At 38.8% G+C, this 22,182-nt stretch overlaps 1 protein-coding gene and 1 long non-coding RNA gene across 5 annotated transcripts in view; one reads left to right on the forward strand and one right to left on the reverse strand.

Moving 5' to 3' along the window:
• LOC112164682 (G-type lectin S-receptor-like serine/threonine-protein kinase LECRK3) overlaps window positions 1-21,410 on the reverse strand; it is a 38,163-nt gene extending 16,753 nt beyond the window's left edge. Inside the window, exons 1-2 of one of the 4 annotated variants that reach the window (XM_040506159.1) lie at window positions 20,067-21,410; window positions 18,533-19,841 (exon numbers count right to left, since the gene is read on the reverse strand). In XM_040506159.1, the coding sequence (XP_040362093.1) occupies window positions 18,533-18,779 (247 nt within the window). In that variant the 5' untranslated portion in view covers window positions 18,780-19,841; window positions 20,067-21,410. Of the gene's footprint in view, window positions 1-8,078; window positions 8,850-18,532 lie in introns of those variants that run through there. The other 3 variants (XM_040506158.1, XM_040506160.1, XM_040506157.1) reach the window with 3 other exon arrangements.
• On the forward strand, window positions 3,131-5,121 carry LOC112164685. Its single transcript, XR_002922423.2, has 3 exons — window positions 3,131-3,425; window positions 4,011-4,051; window positions 4,136-5,121. It is a non-coding gene; the product is annotated as an uncharacterized LOC112164685 (long non-coding RNA).
• Window positions 21,411-22,182: the final 772 nt, after the last annotated feature.

A 22,182-nucleotide genomic window follows, 5' to 3' on the forward strand; every position in this document is an offset into this window, starting at 1 on the left:
AAGTTATCCCTTTTCCTCAAAAATAATATTTCCTTGATGTACTTCCAATTTTGAGTTATGAATTGAGAAAGACAACTGGTCTTCGAGAGCGTCTACTGACTACCCGAGGTGGATATCCAACTGGAGGATAACAGTGCGTGACTCACACGCGCCGTTTCACCATCAACTGCAGAATTTAGCCGGAATTTGACCGACTTGATCACACTGATCTTGAATTTTCACACCAAATTCAATTCCCTATTCAATATTTGACCTGCAAATCAAGTTTGGAACAGGACGAGAGAGAGAGAGAAATAAACGTTGATCGATGCTAGGACAAACCTCAGATTGTACTTTTGGAGGTCAATGAAGATTCAAAGAGAAGCCAGAACAGCTACTTCTCTTGTTCTTCTCCTCAACAATTACATAGCCTTGTTTCATTCTCAACCCTCAAACCCGACCAAACCTACTGAAACCCAGCTTGTGATCGAGTAATGTCAAGCATACCTTAAACGTGTTCCATGAAATGCTTCACATGCATCCTCTGCCTTCTGTTGTCTACTTCAATCAAATATTGACTCGAATGACCAAACTGAAACACTATGGGGTAGTCATTCCTCTGTTTAAGCAAATGGGTCTCATCGGAATCGCTTACGATGCTTGTACTCTCAGTATTATCACATATTGCTACTGTCGGTTGAAAAAAGTTCTTCAAACTGGGTCATCAACTAGATATCACCACCTTCGCCACCATAATCAACGCCCTTCTTCTCCAAATTAGCTCAAACCCCAAAGTGTGGAATGTTGAGGATGCCTTGAAGGCGTTCCATGAAATGCTTCACTCGCATCCTCTGCCTTCTGTTTTTCTTTTCACTCAGATATTGGGTCAACTTGTCAAACTAAAACAATATTTTGCAGTCATCTCTTTGAATAGACAGATGGATCTGATCGGGATTGTTCCTAATGACTATACTCTAAACACTATCATCAATTGCTATTGCCATTTGAATCAAATGGGGTTTAGCTTATCTGTCTTGGCACAATTCTTCAAATCTGGTCTTCAACCAGACATCTTCACCTTTAACACTCTAATCAACGGCTTTATTCTTGAGAATCAAGTGGCTAAGGCAACTGCACTTTTCACCAAAATGGTGGAGGGAGGTTATTGTAAGCATGATGTGTTTACTTTCAACACAGTAATCAAGGGCTTTTGCATCATGGGAAACAACAGTGCGGCTATGCAATTACTTAGGAAGATGGAAGAAAGAGGATATGAGCTTGAGCCAGACGTAGTGACCTACACCACCATCATTCAGAGTCTTTTGAAGGATGCACTTTTTGTTGATGCAATGAACCTCTTCTCAGAAATGATTAGTAGAGGTATTACTCCAGACGTTGTTACTTACAACTCTTTGATTCATGGACTTTGCAATATAGGCCAGTGGAAAGAAGCTACATCGCTGTTGAACGAAATGTTGAGTTGAGTAAAGGTATCTTCCCCGATGTACCCACCTTCAATGTCTTGGTTGATGCACTTTGTAAAGAAAGGATGGTTGTGGAAGCCCAAAGTGTGGTTGAGATAATGATTCAAAGAGGTGTTGAGCCTAATTCGACTACAAACAATTCACTTATGGACGGTTACTGTTTGCGAGGAGAAATGGACGAGGCGAGACATGTTTTTGATCTAATGGTTAGGAAGGGCTCTATGGTTAATGTTTATAGTTGTAACATATTGATAAACGGATATTGCAAGAAGAAAAAGATTTGTGAGGCCAATAAAATTTTTAAGGAAATGCGTTGTAGGGAACTTGTTCCTAATACCGTTACTTTTAACACTCTTATTGACGGTTTTTGTAAAGCGGGGAGAATACGAGAAGCAAAAGAGCTATTCTCTTAGATGCAAGGTTGTGGCCAACTTCCAGATGTTCAAACTTTTGCTATTTTACTTGATGCTCTATTCAGTAACCAACAAGTTGCTACGGCATTAGAATTGCTTAATGAGATGGAAGCCAACAAATTGGAACTAGATGTTGTAGTTTACACTGTTGTTATCGCTGGTTTGTGTAAAGCTGGAAACATTGAATCTGCAAGAGCTGTCTACTCTGGTTTATCATCAAAAGGAATTCAACCAAACATGAGGACATACAATGTAATGATACGTGGACTCTGTAACAGAGGCCTATTTATTGAAGCAGAAAAGTTGCTGGGAGTGTTGAGAGAAAATATTGCACATAGTGAGTGTAAATGTCACTCAACATAATTTCACTCGTATTCATTTAGTAAATAGAGTATTAATTATTTTGGGTTCGATCCATTCAAGACAGAATGTGTCTCTTAATTATATTCCCTCGTTACAGGGAAACACCTTTTGATTCCATTTATGAAGAAACCAATTGTGGATGTGTGTTTGTTTTGTTTTTGCGGCTGTACCCGGATAATTTAGTGGGTTGCCTACGTACCCTTGGAGAGGGATCAAGCCACTCGCAGTTCAAGAATTCCAATGGGTGAATGACTCATTGGAAGGTATTGCTTTTTGGAATAGGAATAGTGTCTGGACGAATTGGTGTAAGTGAACCAGGGATTCGATTTGTTTTGGATTTGTTTGGAGAGGCTGTGATGTTTCTTGGTGTTTGGCGGAATTTGACTGATGAGGTAAGGGATTCGGAATGGATGAACCAAAGAGTCAGAAATTTTGTTTGGACTTGCGGTTGCATATAGTGGGTCGCTAGATTACCTACATACCCTTGAAAAGGGATCAAACCTTTGTAGTTCATAAGAATTTGTATTTCTGGTGTTTAGAGAATTTTTGTGTCAACAGATGTACATATATATTTATTTTCGAATCCGTCGGATGTACTTTTTCTGCAGACACCCAAATTTAATTTGGGCACCCGATATGATGAATTTTGTATTGGGCCGTGTGAATGGACTTTTGTTTTGTCGACAAACGAATTTGGCCAGACCCAAACATCGAGGTAAACGGGTTTAAAAGGTGGTATGTATTTCTTCGGTATTTCTGAGCCTTTAGCTCCATGCTGGGTCAGGCCCGAATGATTTGGACACCCATTTTCCAGGCCTTTAGCTTTATTATGCGTTAGGCCCAATTGAAACGGTCCACTCCATCCATAAGACTAAACTGATGGACTCCATCAGAAAAGTGGGATCTTTCATCGTAGCCTCGAGCCGGTGGAGATCGTATTGGAGATGGGAGCTAACTCTTGCAGTTCATCTTGGAGAGGGAAAACTGAAGTCTGGCTCTGCATAAATAGAGGGTTGCATGTCCGTGATGCTGCAACTACGAACTGGGTAAAGCCTCCACCTTTCTTATTTCTTCTCAATGGGCTTCGATCAGTCGGAATGTCGACTAAAATTGCCGCTGCGGGTTCAATTCCCCATTACGGATCTTGATCGATTAGTCAGTGTGCACGGGTGCAACTCCTCTTCTGGTACGATCTTCTGTAAATGCTATGACCCATCAAATATGCTTTTCCTCCTTTGTTGACCATGTACCATCACCTCAAATTAATATTTAACATTATGATTGCCAACATGCGTCTTTTGCTTATAACATAAAAGCAAGTTCAAGAATAATTAAAGCCATGTTTTCGTCTTCTTGTTAGCATGATTCCAAAAACAATCATATCTGTTCCCAGTTTACACCCACGGTCTCAAAGGAACCATATAGCTTTGCCTCTGACCATGTATTAAGCAATCAAATCTTGACTTCAACTGATCACACTCACAGCTTCAAAGGATTAATTAATTTGCCATCAGTTGTCTTCTTGTTAGGGAGAAACAGCAAGTTCAAAATGGAACAATTAAACTTTTCTTCCTGTTCTGTTATAAACCATGTTTGGCAGTGCTGCATCACATCACCGCTTCAAAAATGGCTGACCAAATTAATTAAATCCATCACCGCTTCACGAAGCATTTACCATTACAACTTAGCTTGTCTCATCTTGTATTTCTTGTTAATTAAATCCGCATAGCTTTGTTTTTCAATTAACAATTCAAAGCTTCCATATGTGCAGCCTTAGTTGACCGCCAAGTCCTGTTGCCAACTCTCACCGAGGTAAACATCGCAGGGAAGTTCTAAGCCCTTGTATTTCTGTTTGCAGCTCTGCCCTCTGACTCTTTTGTTTCTTTTGGTCTGCAGGAGACGAATCATTGAGGGTGAGGCTCTGTGTCATTCTGCTTGGCATTTTGAATTGGTAGTTTAGGCTTTGTGGCTTTGTATTGCTTGTTTTTTGGGAAGTGGTGGTGCAAGGCTTTTACTATGGTGGAAGAAGGAAAACGAGGCAGAGCGGGGAGCTTCTTGTGTGATGTGTATTGCTGAGATTGAAGGAAGATAGTGTGGCGTCTTATGCAGATTTTTTTAGCGTTGGAACTTGGCCATTCATGAATGACCCTATGTTCCAGAGTTAGAAACTGCAGCAGCCAAGCACGTTGAGACTCCGGCCGTTCATGAACGACCATGTACGTCTCAACGCAGGAGCAGATCACATGAAGGTTGGCCGTTCATGAACGACCATGTATTTCTTGGTAGCTTAAGAGAGACTCAACAAAAGAAAGAAGGTTGTTCATGAACAGCCTATCTTTTATTGACAGCAAGCATTCTGGACCATGTATCTCCATGTTAAAGACGACGGGTACAGCAAGGATGCATTGTATACCTGAGCTTCGCCTTTGAATTGTTGATGGAAGGACCTGCTTTGATTTTGGCAGAACTTGGGTCTCTTGATTACTGATGTTTTTTTCTTCTCTCTTCTTCCTCTGCTGCCTTTTCTACCCCCTTGATTGTTGTTAAAAGCCCCATTTTATAAGCAACGGAGAAGGATAAGAGATCATGTTGGTTGAGCTCAATTTGATTCGAAATTGAAATGATCTTCAGATGACGATGACCACTTCCACATTCAAATTTGTAACTGTAGGAATTATCCATTGAAAGTTATTTGAATTTGAAAGCCTGTACAAAGTGCAGCATAGGATTGCTTCTTTGTCGCCATACTGTTTCTCTTCCTTTTGGAGATAAGAACAAAGGCCAACTAACTAATCATTCTTGTGCTTTTGAATGAATTTGTTTTGTGGCCAGGTCAAACTATACAAGTATATATATTGCAATGGGCTCCCACTTTTCTGATTTATTTTGAAAGACCATCACCATGTGATTTTCGAATGTAGCCCCTCATTTTGTGAAATTTTTTTTTTTTGGTTTCAACAGAGAGATGCGAGAGAAGGGCTGTTCTCCAGATGGTTGGACCTATAACATCATTATTCGAGGGTTGTTAAGTAACAATGAGACATCATGGGCTATGGGATTTATTGAAGAAATGGTGGAGTTGGGTTTCTCTGCAGATGCATCAACAACGGAATTGATAGTTCGTTTATTGTCCAAGGATATAGTTGATCCGGGTTTGTTGCAGTTGTTAAAAGATTCATCATGAAGTTAATCGGAATATTTGTGTCGGAGGTACCAATGCAGGGGTGGCCATGGAGAAATTCAGAACAGTAGGATGTATTTTCATTTTTATTTGTTTTTCTTTTGTTCAGAAGAATGTAATTTTGGTATTTTCTGTCTCTTTCTGCATACCTTCTCCCTCATCTATTTGGTTTTGATGCATAGGAGGTTTGTTAACTGCATATTTACATGGCAGATGGCACTAAACCAAAAACTAGTCCATGTCTTGTATAAGGAGCGACTTCAGCATAATGTTGTGGTGATTTCTGAGTACGGTTATATGCAGTCATTAAGTTGGCCACTTCATTTAGGCTTTTGTATCTGTAGAAACCATTTCCTTTCGCTCTTCATTCATTGTCAAGGTCAACTAAATGTATAAACCAACATCTAGGCATGATTTATGTGCTCATGTAGTCTTTCCCTGTAAGAGTTGAGTAGAGCCAGAATTACTACATGCCTAAGACATTGGGATATGACAGTTACATATTCTTCATTTGAGAAATGGTGGAAAAGGGTAGCTGTAGAAGGAGAACCAGAAAACATAAAAGAACAATGGTAGTTCGAATTCCATGGTTCAACAGCATTACCAAACTCTTTCACTGAAACCGAGATATATATACCAAACAGATATATAACAATTGAAACACAGAACTAGCGGATTAAATAGGTAAGCATTACCAGCATTGTTATTTCCATTTCACTGAACACACATTATTATTCTTAATGAAATCATAATGATCTCTCATGAATATCATCAATAGGACAAACAAAATCTAACTGGCCTCAGAACAAAAGTACCAAGTTACATACACAGAAAAAACAAGATGAGTAAGCACAATAAGCTAGCTCGTACTAGCTGTAAGTCTTTGACAGCAACGCAAACCAAATAGGTTTCAGGCTGCTCTGTTATATGGGGATGGACAAGGTGGAACATGTATTTCCACTACTCCTTCAAGCATCTGCACAACCTTCCTCATTGTGGGTCGAAAAGCTGGGTCTTCTTGAATACACCAAAGAGCAATCATGACAGTCTCCTCCAGCTTCATTTCACCATCCAAGGGATTGACTTCGTAATCCAGAGCCAACTCTAATACTCCTCCTTGGTAGCAATCATAAACCCAATCAGTTAAAATTGCTTTCTCTTCACAGTTATTTTCCATATCAACACTTCTCCTGCAGCAAATGATCTCCAGCAGTACAACGCCAAAGCTATACACATCAACTTTGGTAGTGATTGCCATGTTCCTAAACCACTCAGGTGCAACATACCCTTTTGTCCCTTTAATGGTAGTGTGTGTCTTGCTCTGATTCGTCATCATAAGTTTTGCCAAGCCGAAATCAGAGATCCGAGCATTGTAATGATCATCCAGAAGTATGTTCTGAGGCTTTATATCACAATGGATGATTTGGGTGGTGCACTCTTCATGCAAGTACAGAAGCCCTCTAGCAACACCAATGGCAATTTCCATTCGTTGCCTCCAACTGGGTTTCTCATCACCAAAAATGAAGCTTGCTAACGTGCCATTGCTCAAGAATTCATACACTAGTAATCGCTGCTGTCCCTCATCACAATATCCAACCAGGTGAACCAGATTCTTGTGATGTGTCTTGCCAATTATGTTAAGTTCCGTCTTGAATTCCTTGTCACCATCTTCTATCACACGTTTGAGCTTCTTGACTGCCACCTCGACACCTGATCCAACTTGTATTATCCCTTTGTAAACAACTCCAAAAGAACCCTCTCCTAATACTTCATTGAATCCATTTGTAGCTTCTTCAAGCTCTTTGTGACTAAACGAACGCAAATTTGTTTCCAAATCACTGTGTGTAAACTTTGCAGGTTTCTTCCGGAAACAGAAGAAAAATCTGAAACAAACTGCAGCACCAAACATAAAATTAAGAGAGATGGAGGTAAACAGAAGAATTGATTCCACAGGCACCGAAGTGGTCCAGATCTTCTTCTTATTATCTGAACCGGGCATCTTAGGAACTTGTGGAGTTGAATTATCCTTCCTGAATTTGATGAAGGTCTTTGCATTAAGACTACTGTCTTCTCTCCCATATGTGAGAGGTAACTTCTTTTTCCAACAGGTTTCATTGCTATAACTAGCAACATCACACAAACAATCTTGGAAGCAAGATTGACTGCATGTGTCAGCAGTAGAAGCATTCAACTGCTCATTACCCCCAGAGGTAAGCCAATCAGTATTTGTTAGCACCTGAACATCAAACAGATCTTTTGAATAACTAAGCTCATTGTCACAGTCTTGTCTGAAATCTGGATTGCAGGTCCCGTACGGGTCATTTGGATCACGTAAAGAGTATCCTCTTGGGCATTCACAGGTTGGCCTCTTATCTGCTTTCAAGGTGCAGATACTGTTCTCCCCACAGACACCAGGTCCTGAATCAACTTTTTGGCAAATATTAGGCGGCTCTGACCAAAGAGGTTTCCAGCTTACATTGCCAACATAAGGCTTTGGGAGGAAATATTGAGCCAAAACCCCATCAAAGTTGAGAGTTGACCGGAGATAGTAGTCCCTTGCTGGGCGTTCCTCCTCTGTGAAAGTAAATTTTCCACCATTCACTCGCAAAATATAGAAGTTGCCAGAGTCATTGAAAACCAATCGTTTACCTTCACTACCTGGAATAGTCCCTGCAGTGGTTGCAGTAGAATAAAAAGGTTCTTTGGCGCTAAACACAAGATTCCCATCTTGTTGCAAAGTTAGCTGGAAGCGTCCTCTCACATAGTTAGTCTCGGATTGTCGAGAAAAAAGTTTCCCTCCTATTTCCATTATTTGCCCAGGCAACATGGTATCAGTAGGATTCTTGAACGTCTCCCATAACTTTTCTGACTTCTCATTTTCCAGCACAAAGTTACCGGCATCATTCATCAACCCGTAGGCAACAACACCAACAATGGTTTCGGATCTCCATAGCTCTTCACCCTGTGGACTTGTTAGCAGTAATCCACTGTTTGCAGTCAAGTTCACAATTGATCCCTTAGGTGCAGGCCTATCTCCATTTGCATACCAAACTATGGTTCTGTCGGGTATCTTGGCAAACCATATAGAAAGCAAGAAACGATCACTGTTTTCAAGTTGCTGAAATCCAAAAGCAAATTCACCAGATGAAGAAATCCATGAGGAGTTGCCTGCTGCAGAGAGAGAAGCACCCACTACTATGCTACCATTAGTTTGGGACAACACAGAAACTGGTAGGAGAAACAACAAGGAAAGCAAAAGCAACCATACAGTAAAAGCCATTGCCATTTGCTAGCACCAAAGGTTCAGCAATTGCAGTTTAATCAAGAAACAAAATTAGAACGATGGAAAACTTGGATCAAATACAGATAGTAAGATTTCTAGGCTGACTCTTGACATTGACACATATTTACTTCAACAAAGACGAGTGGCAGAACTGCCAGGAGTTCGACACTATGGGGACGTCAGTAAAAGTATGTGCTTAGCTCTCCTCAACCTTTTCTTAATTGATGAAATACCACTCGGACTTCAAACACATCTCCCCTCCACCCTTGAGGAAGATTCAAGAAATAATGAAATGCGCTCTCCTTGAGAAATTTCATCAAACATCTTGCCCCTTTCTCTTGACAAAAAATTTGAAAAACATCACTGTGAATGTTGCATCTTCACAAAATAATAATGTGATAGAAGACAAAGTTATTGGGGTCAATTCATGATTACTACGGGGTATAACCTCAAAAAAAAAAAAAAAAAAAAAAAAGATAGTACTAATCACATGTGTAATTCTACAAATTGAAGGTAGATACTTTATTTGACCATTGTTCATTTTCATTTACCTGATTCCCACTCTAGTTAGGTCGACCTTTCTCTTATTTTTCCTCTAAAGAAGCACCTACGTAAGTTCCTAGCCAGAAGGTGTGTGAACAGAACCAATGTGGTTAAGCAATTACATTCTGAACAAGAAACGGTATCAGAATGGTGGAAAACTCAGAGTCCAAACAGACTAAGTTATGAGATTATATGGACTAGACATTAATCGGCCTTAAAATGTTGTTCAACTATTGACTTGGGAATGGTTTTAAGTGAAACTCTGGTCACTCATTACAAGAAACATTATTAAAAGTAAGTTGCAAAGCAGACTAAGTCCTGATCAAATAGACAGAAGAGGGACAATCTTACCTTAAGAAATTGTGTCGTCCACAAAAATAAATTCAAACATAGGACGAGATGAGATGTGAATGTGAATGTTTGTGGACAATTCAAGATTAAGAACTACACCGGTCTTATTCCTTAGTCCCGCAAACAAGACCAGTTGGAGAGGCCGATCCCAACTCCAGATAACTCCAAAGGAGACAAGTAAGTTTGTTCTAACAGAGCCATATATTCCAGTATTTCACAAGCCAAAATTAATCTGCAGATTGATTTTATTATTTCAAAAGTATAGTTTACGTTGCAGCAACCCCTAAAGAGCCTGAAATACACAAATTTCATAGGCAATGATATGATCGAATGTTGAACAAATACCATAACAAACCAGTAATCCCTAAAGAACCTGAAAATGGGAAATACTACTTTTGACAGGGCAGGGCAGGGCAGGCTTACATGTTGAACCAATCGTCCAAGGGTCTGCATTTTTAGTTCAAGAATTTTGCATGCTAGTAAAACTGATCAAACCTATCAATGTTATAAACAGAAATAAGTTCTGGTCCAAGAATACACATGCTTGAACCATACTTTTCAACCAACTGAGCAGGTCTACATTTACAGACAAAATGCGTGGAACATTCGAGTCAAAATGATTACATGAATGTCAAATTCTATGAAACTCGATAGGGAGTGTCACATGTTTACAGCACACATGTGGAGTGAAGGTCTCTAGTCCATAAACCCCAATAACTGGTTTATGGTCCCAGCTCCAGAAACAAAAAAAGGCACAAATGAACCCACCATTTCCTCTCATTTCAGAAGCAAATTACTTAATTTCTATATTCTCTTTATATCAACATAAAAACCATTCCTAGTAAGAAAATTCAATTCCCAATAAAAAAAAGGTCTAAAGTTCTTATCTTTCTTTTGTTTAACTACACTATTTGAAACAGAGTCAAAGGCAAAATCAAACCCACAAATTTCCTCTTGTTTCAGAAGCAAATTAATCACTCAGACTTGCATTCCGTTAATACAGAAAATTTAAATTTAATTTAATATAAAGTTCTGCAGAGTTTAATGTAATACAAAATCTAGAACCTTTTCTAACCAAAAGAATTCAGCACCCAATAAACAAGAAGCTCAAAAGTAGTTGTCTTTCAAGAATATGAAGTTGAGAATGAGGAACAGGTAAATACAAAAACAGTACGAGTAATTTAAAAATAGAATGAAGAACAGATCAAAACAAAAGAACAGTAAAGATTAATTTTAAAATAGTAATAGTAATAGTAAAATTGATAGCTGACCGAAGCAATCTAGCCAGAGAGTGATGGAAACAAAGAGTCGTCTTCTCAGCAACGAAGAATGGCCAAGAAGCCAACTTTTCTCTGAACAAACCTATGCTTAGTAACCCCAACAAGTGAAATTCCTATCAAAGCCCTTTTTTTTCCAATTTATTACATTTTTATCAGAAAAGGACTTTAAAATGGCCAAAACGTTGCAAGGGTACTCTCGTCGACTCGTCCATTCATCTATTTTCTTTAACCCTCCCTTAATCCTATCCCATTATCCCCAATTTGAAATCACAAAATCTCTCTCTCTCTCTCTCTCTCTCTCTCTCTCTCTATACACACACACACACACACACAGATCCTATCCAGAGCGGAGCTCCGCTTTGAAATTAACGTGTGAAGTTTGAGTTTTTTGTTACTTTTCGGTCGCATATCCACATCTCGACCGTTCAGTTTTAAAGTACTAGTGTATAGATCATCTCTGTAAATTTTCAATCAAAATGATGATCGTTAAGACATTGATAATTGCCTTAAAGCTAGTATGGTTCAGGTTGACAGATTCAGTCCATCCATTAGTTTAAGCGAGTTAGATACCTTAACGATCATCAATTTGGCTGAAAATTTGTATAAATGATTTATACAATAGTACCTAAAAACTGAACGGTCGAGATGTGGATATGCGACCGAAAAGTGACCAAAAACTCGAACTTCACACGTTAATTTTAAAGCGAAGCTCCGCTCTGTATAAAATATGTGTGTGTGTGTGTGTAGGGCATTTCTAGTGAGGGATCTCTTTTTTGGTCTGTTATAGGGATAGGGCATTAGACCAATTTTGGATCATATTTTGGCATCTCAACCGTTCAATTTTTAGGTCCTAATATGTATATTACTCTGCAAATTTTCAGCCAAATTGATTGTCGTTAATGCATTCAAAATGACGATTTAAGATTATAAGTATGAACGGTTCACATTTGACAGATTTGATTTGTCCATTGATTTAATCTAGTTTGATACCTTAACGATTACTGATTTGGCTGAAAATTTTCACAAATGATCTACACATTAGGACCTAAAAAATGAACGGTTGAGATGCTGAAATGTGATCGAAAAGTTGGTCTAATGCCCTATCTCTAGAAAAAAAAAACAAAAAAAAAAGATCCCTTAGTGGAAGGGCCCTCTACACACACACACACACAAGGGCGTTATATATGAAGAGGACATCTGCGCTGTCGCTAAAGTGCAGACGTTCAGGATTTCTCCTCGTTGAAGCATCGACGGTGCTGTCAGACGGAGGCCAAGGGTATCCTGGACCAGTTTGCAGTCAGGTGGAGTCGCCAGCTACCAGTTTGCACTCGCTGCCCAGAAACCTTGAAGTTGTAGGTGAGGTCGCTACCCAGAACCTTCGACCTCGATCGCTGCCCAGAAGTAGTCTGGGATGCCTCTGGCCTTCGTGCGACATGATTTGCGCCTCCTAATTGCTACAGAAGCATCAACATCTGCACTTTAGCGACAGTGCGGACGTCCGCCCAACACAGGCACACACACACACACACACACATATATATATATATAAACTAATTTCAATCTTCACTCAAAGATTCTCTGATTACTGATATATCAGAGAAAGGTGATTTGATTCTCCATAAGATTCCAAACTACGGCCCAACTGTGGAGATATGTTCGTGTGGCAGGGGAGCGACGGGTTTATTCAGGTAAAATGGTACCCCTTTCTAAAACGTTATCTTTCCTCTTTCCCTTTACTAGTTTGGAATAGTATAGATTGAAATTGGGCCAAGAAAGTATCACTTGTTTATGACTTCCAAGGGTTTTGTCTAGAGTTAGGGTTGTATGCTTTTTTTTTCTTGTCATCATCTACAATTTTCTATTTCTATGTCTGTTTATAGTCGGGATTGAAGTGGTTGATGATGAATAAATGAATTGGGGTTAAGCATTGGGGCTGGGTTGTGTGGAATTTAAAATCCCAACAGTTTTGAGGTTTTTGGACTTAAATGAATTGGGTGTTTCGGGTTTAGGTTTTTTATTGATGGGTTGGTGACAATCATAACTGTGGTACAATATTTTTGTCCTTCCCTCTGTGGTACATGGACTTTGACAATTTAGTGTATAATGTGTTGTAATGGCTATGCAAAATTGGGGTTTAAAATTGATGATGTTGATTAATGTGGTTGAATATTTTCTTGTTGCAGATCCAACTGTGTTCACTATGAAGATCTATCATAGAGGCATGTTTCATAGTGAGAGGGGCTTAAATAGGCAATATAAAGGAGGGGATGTCCTGTTTATTGATAGAGTAGACCTGGACAAGGTCTCTATGATAGGTTTAGTATATTAGGCCCACGACACTGATATTAACAACTTCCAATGCAATTCTGGTTTAGGTAGTGAAGTTGGGAGTGGCTATTTGCATGTAACCAATGATAGGGAGACATTGGATATATGTAGGTTTGTATCCCCAAGGACCAAGATGCTGGAGTTGTACATAGTTTGTGGAGCAGAAAGGAGGGTGTTTACATAAAGACCCCATACCATGGGAGGCAAAAATACCTTTTAGAACATGCCACGTGACAGGCTCTGTAACTGAACTAACGGATTCAGATACGAAAATTGTGTTGAGGTAAAAAACTTAGGTACTATTCTGGTATTTCTAAAACTTGAGGTACAAAAATTTAGAATAACAAAAAGTGGAGTATTGTACAGACGATTTTTATAGTGCAAGTATCTAACCCACTTGGGGATAATAAGAAAAGGAACTTATTATTTTTTCACTCATAAAGGATTGAAGAGGTCAACAGTTTTATGTTTTCTAATCACACCTCATTATTTCTAACGAAATCATAATGATCTCTTATGATCAAGGGCAAACAAAATCCAAGTGATTACAGAACAAAATTACACCAAAAAAAAAAAAAAAACCACAATAAGAAACACAAAATGCTAACACTGTCTATCAATCTTTGCCTGCAACAAAAACCAAAGAGGTTTCAGGCTGCTCCATTTTATGGGGGTCGACATGGTGGAACCGGTAGAGTTGGAATTATCTATTATCCTTCCTGAATTTGATGAAGGTCTTTGCATTCAGACTACTGTCTTCTCTCCCATATGAGCGAGCGAGGTTTCTTTTTCCAACAGGTTTCATTGCGGTAGATAGCGACATCACACAAACAATCTTGCTTGCAATATTGATTGCATTTGTCTGCAGTAGAAGCATTTAACAGCTCATAACCCGGGGGGGGGGGGGGGGGGGGGGGGGGTGGTGGTAAGCCAATCAGTATTTGGTAGCACCTGAACATCATTTAGATCTTTTGAAAAACTAGGCTCATCTTCACAGCCATGTCTGAAATTTGGATTGCAGCTCCCGTACGGTTCATTTGGATCAAGCAAAGAGTATCCTCTTGGGCATTTACAGGTTGGCCTCTGATCTGTTTTAAGAGTACAGATGCTGTTCTACCCACATAAACCAGCACCTGAATCAACTTTCTGGCAAATGTTATCTGGTTCTGACCAAAGAGGTTTCCAGCTTACAGTGTCAACAAAAGACTTTGGGAGAAAATATTGAGCCAAAACCCCATCAAAGTTGAGAGTTGACCGGAGATAGTAGTCCCTTGCTAGGCGTGCCTCTGCTGTGAAAGTGAATCTTCCACCATTCACTCGCAGAATATAGAAGTTGCCGGAATCATTGAAAACCAACTGTTTACCTTCACTACCTGGAACAGTCCCCGTTGTAGTTGCAGACTTGCAGTAGAATAAAAAGGTTTTCTGGCACTAAACACAAGATTCCCATCTTCTTGAAAATCTATCTGGAAGTGTCCTCTTGCATAGTTAGTCTCTGATTGTCGAGAAGAAAGTCTCCCTCCTCTTTCCGTTATCTGCCCAGGCAACATGGTATCAGTAGGATTCTTGAATGTCTCCCATAACTTTTCTGACTTCGCATCTTCCAGAATAAAGTTACCTTTATCATTCATAACCCCATAAGCAACAACACCAGGAATGGTTAGATCAGACTTCCATAGCTGTTCACCCTGAGGAGTTGTAAGCACTGATCCACTGGAAGTCAATATCACAATTGACCCCTTAGGTGCAGGCCTATCTCCATTTGCGTACCAAATAATGGTTCTGTCTGGTAATTTGGCAAACCGTATAGAAAGCAAGAAATACTAACTGTTTTCAAGTTGGCGAAATCCAAAGGCAAAATCACCAGAAGGAGAAAGCCATGAGGAGTTGTGATCTGCAGTTGCAGAGAGAGAATCACCCAAGCGATCTAGCATTCTTTGAATCTCTCTAACAATGTTTTGAATGAACTTTGACTCGTGCCTACAAATTGCAATCAAAACAAAAGTATATCATACAAGCTAGCCAGCTATGAGTCTATCAATTTCAAACAATTAGATATACGGATAATCAACAAAGTACATGACATGTATATAGTTGTTCGTAATTACTCAAGGCTTTAGTTATGAGCTGAATTTACATACCCGTCAGCTTGATTTTCTAACACAATGCCTGCTAGATCTGCAACTTCTTTAAGTGCTTCCGTCCACCTACTCAATTTCTCCAGTGATAGCTTATTTTTATTTTTATTAAGTCTAGCTTTTGCTTTTGCAAGAAGTAAGAACTCCACTGTGCCTCCTCACAAGGCTTTTTGCCTGCTTCCTCAGTTGAGATGGATTAACGTTGTAGAAAACAGGTAACACGACATGCTCGCAGGTCCTCTTGCGTTCAAGGATCATGACAAGCTCGTCCAGACACCATCTGGAAGAGGTGTAATCTTTTGAAAACACAATCACAGAACTCCACGACTGTCCAATGGCATTCTCAAGCTTTTCCTTGATATTTTCCCCTCTCTCGAGTTCAGGGTCATCCCGGAAAGTTCGAAAGCAGGCATTGACAAGGGCCGTGTAGAGGTGATCAGTGAAGTTCTTTCGGGTGTCTTTACCTCTGAAGCTGAGGAACACGTCATAATCAACTCCAGAAGGAGAAGAAGTAGATCTGGAATGGGAGGCCTTGTGACCTCGGAACTGAGCCATGGATGAAGCAACAGATCAAAATCTCAGAGTTGAGTGGCTCTTGATAGCTAAATTTAAAGCTATTGATTTTCCTTGTTCTCCTGCAAATATATCAATTGTTATATAGGGAAATAAGGGTCTCCCGCAGAGGATTAAGTTAAACGAAATGCTTCAACAAAAGTCACAAAACGATACTGCAGTTCCTACTGAACAGAAGTCGAAAAACAAACTAAAAACCTAACCAAAACAACCCAGAAAAATATGAAAATTTACAGAGATATACTAGACACACAAAGCGTCCAGCACACAAAATTTGGGAATTTTTGGAGTTCGTTTACTATGAGAATAAAATACGTCAAAACAGAGAACAGAAAGAAAAACGAAACTGGAACAGATTTGAGATTGGTTGATATCAATATAATGAAACTAGCTAGGAAGGAAGTATCCACCCCCAACAATAACACACAATACACTTTGTCCAATTTACTACCAATTAACTTAGTTGAAGACACTCGGATTGGCTCGGTACGCTTGAACACAACCTATTACTCTTTCTTACTTTGTACGCTAGGCAGGAAGTGCTCTGCACCTAGACTATTCCCAAGCAATGCAACCTAAAGGTACGTTTATTAGATTAAACATGCAGAGATCATTAAGTTTGAAAAGAGTTTGAGCAATCACTAGGCATCGCAATTAACTTAGAGCCTTGCTAAACCTAGGGTTTTGTTTACTTGCTAGTGAAAACTACCAATTACTTCTCTAGACAATTTGAGGAATCCAGCTATTGATCCAGGCATCAAACAATCAAAGTATTAGAACCCTAGCATGCATACTAAGTAGGCCTCCAAAGCATACAAACATAGAGTTCATCAATGAGAAATCGGTAAACAAAACCTCAACTTTATTAATTGGAAAACAAATTGACTGTCAAAGCATGTTATGGATCATGTCTAGGGGCTTCAACTGCCCCCTAACAACTGAAAATTTAGTTACACATAATTGGAATCAAAAACACAGAATAATGAAAAAGGGAGGAAGAGAAAAACGAGAGCTGCTGCAGATTGATCTCCTTTTATATGCTTAAGAGGTTAGGAAATCCAAAACCTAAAAGAATTAGGGTTCACGTGCTTAGGTGGAGTTTTCCTATTGGCTCTTGAACTTGATGACTTATTCTAACCATTCACATCGTGCCATTTGTCCATCATGAGTCGGAATATGAAGCACAAACTCGTCCTCGGGCTTCTTGGTGTGATTTGGGCCTCGAAACATAAATTCCCGTCCAACCTCAGATTCACGTGCAGCCTGACCTCTTGTACTAAATCTACCATAACTTTCTCTAGAAAAATGATATTGATGAGCCGTAAAAAGATTCGGAAACTAGACATCCGAGGCTATCCATCAATATAAAGATCATTCTCTGGATCGTTCTGAGCTGGTCTCAGTGCTCTGTTGAAGTTAACTGATCTGCACAGGCAGATTTCCCGATTTTGCTTTTCAATCCCTCTTTTACTTCTTTTCTTCTTCTTTACTTCAAGATACCTATAAAACAAATAAACAAAGTAAATAACTAGAAAATACACTAAACTAACAAAGAAAGTATGGAGATTAACGCTATTAACATCGCATAAATATGCTCTTATCAGCTCTGCATTGTTTAAGAATTTACATGCCAGTAAAACTGATAAAACCTCTCAATGTTGTAAACAGAAATAAGTTAAGGTCCAGACTTTTCGACTAACTGAGAAGGTCTACATTTACAGAAAATGCGTGGAACTTTCGAGTCAATTTTGGAAAAACTGATCACATGAATGTCGAATCCCATGAAACTCGATAGGGAGCGTCACATCTTTACAGCACACATGTGGAGTGGAGGTCTCTAGTCCATAAACCCCAATAACTGGCTTATGGTCCCAGCTCCAGAAACAAAAAAAGGCACAAATAAACCCACCGGTTCCTCTCATTTCAGAAGTAAGTAATTACTTAATTTCTACATTCTGTTAATATCAACATAAAAACCATTCCTAGGAAGAAAATTCAGTTCCCAATAAAAAACAAAAGCTCTAAAGTTCTTAGCTTTCTTTTGTTTAAGTACACTATTTGAAACAGAGTCCAAGGCAAAATCAAACCCACAAATTTCCTCTTGTTTCAGAAGCAAATCACTCAGACTTGTATTCTGTTAATACAGAAAATTTAAATTTAATTTAATATAAAGTTCCGCAGAGTTTATTGTAACACAAAAACTAGAACCATTCCTAACCAAAAGAAATCAGCACCCTATAAACAAGAAGCTCAAACGTAGTTGTCTTTCAAGAATATGAAGTTGAGAATGAGGAACAGGTAAATACAGAAACAGTACGAGTAATTTAAAAATAGAATGAAGAACAGGTAAAAACAAAAGAACAGTAAAGATTAATTTAAAAATAGTAAAATGGATAGCTGACCGGAGTAGAGATTGACAGAGACTTGCAACAATCTAAAGTTGATGAGTGGCAGAGAGTGACCCCATCGAAGTTGAGAGTTGACCGGAGATAGGAGATAGTAGTCCCTTGCTGGGCGTTCCTCCTCTGTGAAAGTGAATTTTCCACCATTCACTCGCAAAATATAAAAGTTGCCAGAGTCATTGAAAAGTGAAAACCAATCGTTTATCTTCACTACCTGGAATAGTCCCTGTGGTAGTTGCAGTAGAATAAAAAGGTTCTTTGGCGCTAAACACAGGATTCTCATCTTGTTGCAAAGTTAGCTGGAAGCGTCCTCTCACATAGTTAGTTTCGGATTGTCGAGAGAAAAGCTTCCCTCCTATTTCCATTATTTGCCCAGGCAACATGGTATCAGTAGGATTCTTGAACGTCTCCCACAACTTTTCTGACTTCTCATTTTCCAGCACAAAGTTACCTGGCATCATTCATCAACCCGTAGGCAACACCACCAACAATGCTTCCGGATCACCATAGCTCTTCACCCTGAGGACTTGTGAGCAGTAATCCACTGTTTGCAGTCAAGTTCACAATTGATCCCTTAGGTGCAGGCCTATCTCCATTTGCATACCAAACTATGGTTCTGTCGGGTATCTTGGCAAACCATATAGAAAGCAAGAAACGATCATTGTTTTCAAGTCGCTGAAATCCAAAAGCAAATTCACCAGATGGAGAAATCCATGAGGAGTTGCCTGCTGCAGAGAGAGAAGCACCCACTACTATGCTACCATTAGTTTGGGACAACACAGAAACTGGTAGGAGAAACAATAAGGAAAGCAAAAGCAACCATACAGTAAAAGCCATTGCCATTTGCTAGCACCAAAGTGGTTCAGCAATTGCAGTTTAAACAAGAAACAAAATTAGAATGATGGAAAACTTGGGTCACATACAGATAGTAAGATTTCTAGGCTGACTCTTGACTTTGACACATATTTACTTCAACAAAGACGAGTGGCAGAACTGCCAGGAGTTCGACACTATGGGGACATCAGTAAAAGTATGTGCTTAGCTCTCCTCAACCTTTTCTTAATTGATGAAATACCTCTCGGACTTCAAACACATCTCCCCTCCACCCTTGAGGAAGATTCAAGAAATAATGAAATGCGCTCTCCTTGAGAAATTTCATCAAACACCTTGCCCCTTTCTCTTGACAAAAAATTTGAAAAACATCACTGTGAATGTTGCATCTTCACTAAAAAATAATGTGATAGAAGAAACAGTTATTGGGGTCAATTCATGATTACTACGGGGTTTAACCTCAAAAAAAAAAAAAAAGAAGAAGAACAAAAAAACAAAAGATAGTACTAATCACATGTGTAAATCTACAAATTGAAGGTAGATACTTTATTTGACCATCGTTCATTTTCACTTACCTGATTCCCACTCTAGTTAGGTCGACCTTTCTCTTATTTTTCCTCTGAAGAAGCACCTACGTAAGTTCCTAGCCAGAAGGTGTGTGAATAGAACCAATGTGGTTAAGCAATTACATTCTGAACAAGAAACGGTATCAGACTGGTGGAAAACTCAGAGTCCAAACAGACTAAGTTATGAGATTATATGGACTACACATTAATCGGGCTTAAAATGTTGTTCAACTATTGACTTGGGAATGGTTTTAAGTGAAACTCTGGTCACTCATTACAAGAAACATTATTAAAAGTAAGTTGCGAAGCAGACTAAGTCCTGATCAAATAGACAGAAGAGGACAATCTTACCTTAAGAAATTGTGTCATCCACAAAAATAAATTCAAACATAGGACGAGATGAGAGGTGAATGTGAATGTTTGTGGACAATTCAAGATTAAGAACTACACTGGTCTCATTCCTTAGTCCCGCAAACAAGACCAGTTGGAGAGGCCGGTCCCAACTCCAGATAACTCCAACGGAGACAAGTAAGTTTGTTCTAACAGAGCCATATATTCCAGTATTTCACAAGCCAAAATTAATCTGCAGATCGATTTTATTATTTCAAAAGTGTAGTTTACGTTGCAGCAATCCCTAAAGAGCCTGAAATTAGGCAAACAAATTTTCATAGGCAAAGATATGATCGAATGTTGAACAAATACCATAACAAACCAGTAATCCCTAAAGAACCTGAAAATGGAAATACTAGTTTTGACAGGGCAGGGCAGGCTTACATGTTGAACCAAATCAACCAATCATCCAAGGGTCTGCATTTTTAGTTCAAGAATTTTGCATGCTAGTAAAACTGATCAAACCTATCAATGTTATAAACAGAAATAAGTTCTGGTCCAAGAGTACACATGCATGAACCATACTTTTCAACCAAATGAGCAGGTCTACATTACAGACAAAATGCGTGGAACATTCGAGTCAATTTTGGAAAAACTGATCACATGAATGTCAAATTCTATGAAACTCGATAGGGAGTGTCACATCTTTACAGCACACATGTGGGGTGATGGTCTCTAGTCCATAAACCCCAATAACTGGTTTATGGTCCCAGCTCCAGAAACAAAAAAAGGCACAAATGAACCCACCAATTCCTCTCATTTCAGAAGCAAATTACTTAATTTCTATATTCTGTTTATATCAACATAAAAACCATTCCCAGTAATAAACCATTCCTAGTTCTTATCTTTCTTTTGTTGAAGTACACTATTTGAAACAGAGTCCAACGCAAAATCAAACCCACAAATTTCCTCTCGTTTCAGAAGCAAATCACTCAGACTTGTATTCTGTTAATATATAAAATTTAAATTTAATTTAATTTAAATTTCTGCAGAGTTTAGTGTGATACAAAAACTAGAACCATTCCTAACCAAGAGAAATCAGCACCCAATAAACAAGAAGCTCAAAAGTAGTTGTCTTTCAAGAATATGAAGTTGAGAATGAGGAACAGGTAAAAACAAAAACAGCAAGAGTAATTTAAAAATAGAATGAAGAACACGTAAAAACGAAAGAACAGTAAAGATTAATTTAAAAATAGTAATAGTAATAGTAAAATGGATACCTGACCGGAGTAGATTTTGCTATGCTGGCGGAGAGTGATGGAAACGAGAGTCGTTTTCTCAGCAACGAAGAACGGGCAAGAAGGCAACTTTCTCTCAACAAACCTATGCTTAATAACCCCAACAAGTGAAATTCCTATCAAAGCCCTTTTTGTTATCAGTAAAGGACTTTAAAATGGCCAAAACTTAAACAGAGACCCTTTTGTATTTTTTTTTTTTTTTTGGAAAATTATCCGTATAGTACTTCTACTTTTTATCCATTCTAAATTTTTGTAACTCAAGTTTCAGAAATACCATAACGATACCTAAAATTCTGACCCCTGACACAATTTTCATATCTAGAGCCATTAGCTCTGTTACGGAGGATTCCTAAATTCAAATTTACAAGGGTACTATCGTTCATTCATCTGTTGTCTTTAACCCTCCCTTAACCCTATCCCGTTATCCCCAATTTGGAATCACAAAACTGCCTCTCTCTCTCTCTCTCTCTCTCTCTCTCTCTCTCTCTCTCTCTCTCTCTCTCTCTCTCTCTCTCTCTCTCTATATATATATATATATATATATATATATATATATAAACTAAATTCAATCTTCACTCAGAGATTCTTTAATTACTAATATATCAGAGAAATGCGATTTGATTCTCCATAAGATTCCAAACTATGGCCCAAATGTGGAGATATTTTTGTGTGGCAGGGGAGCGACCCTTTTATTCAGGTAAAATGGTACCCCTTTCTAAAAGGTTATCTTTCTCCTTTCCCTTGACTAGTTTGGAATAGAATAGATTGCAATTTGGCCAAGAAAATATCACTTGTTTATGACTTTCAAGGGTTTTCGTCTAGAATTAGGGATTTATGTT

This window comes from Rosa chinensis, chromosome 5, assembly GCF_002994745.2.
Source record: "Rosa chinensis cultivar Old Blush chromosome 5, RchiOBHm-V2, whole genome shotgun sequence".
NCBI classification, from domain to species: domain Eukaryota; kingdom Viridiplantae; phylum Streptophyta; class Magnoliopsida; order Rosales; family Rosaceae; genus Rosa; species Rosa chinensis.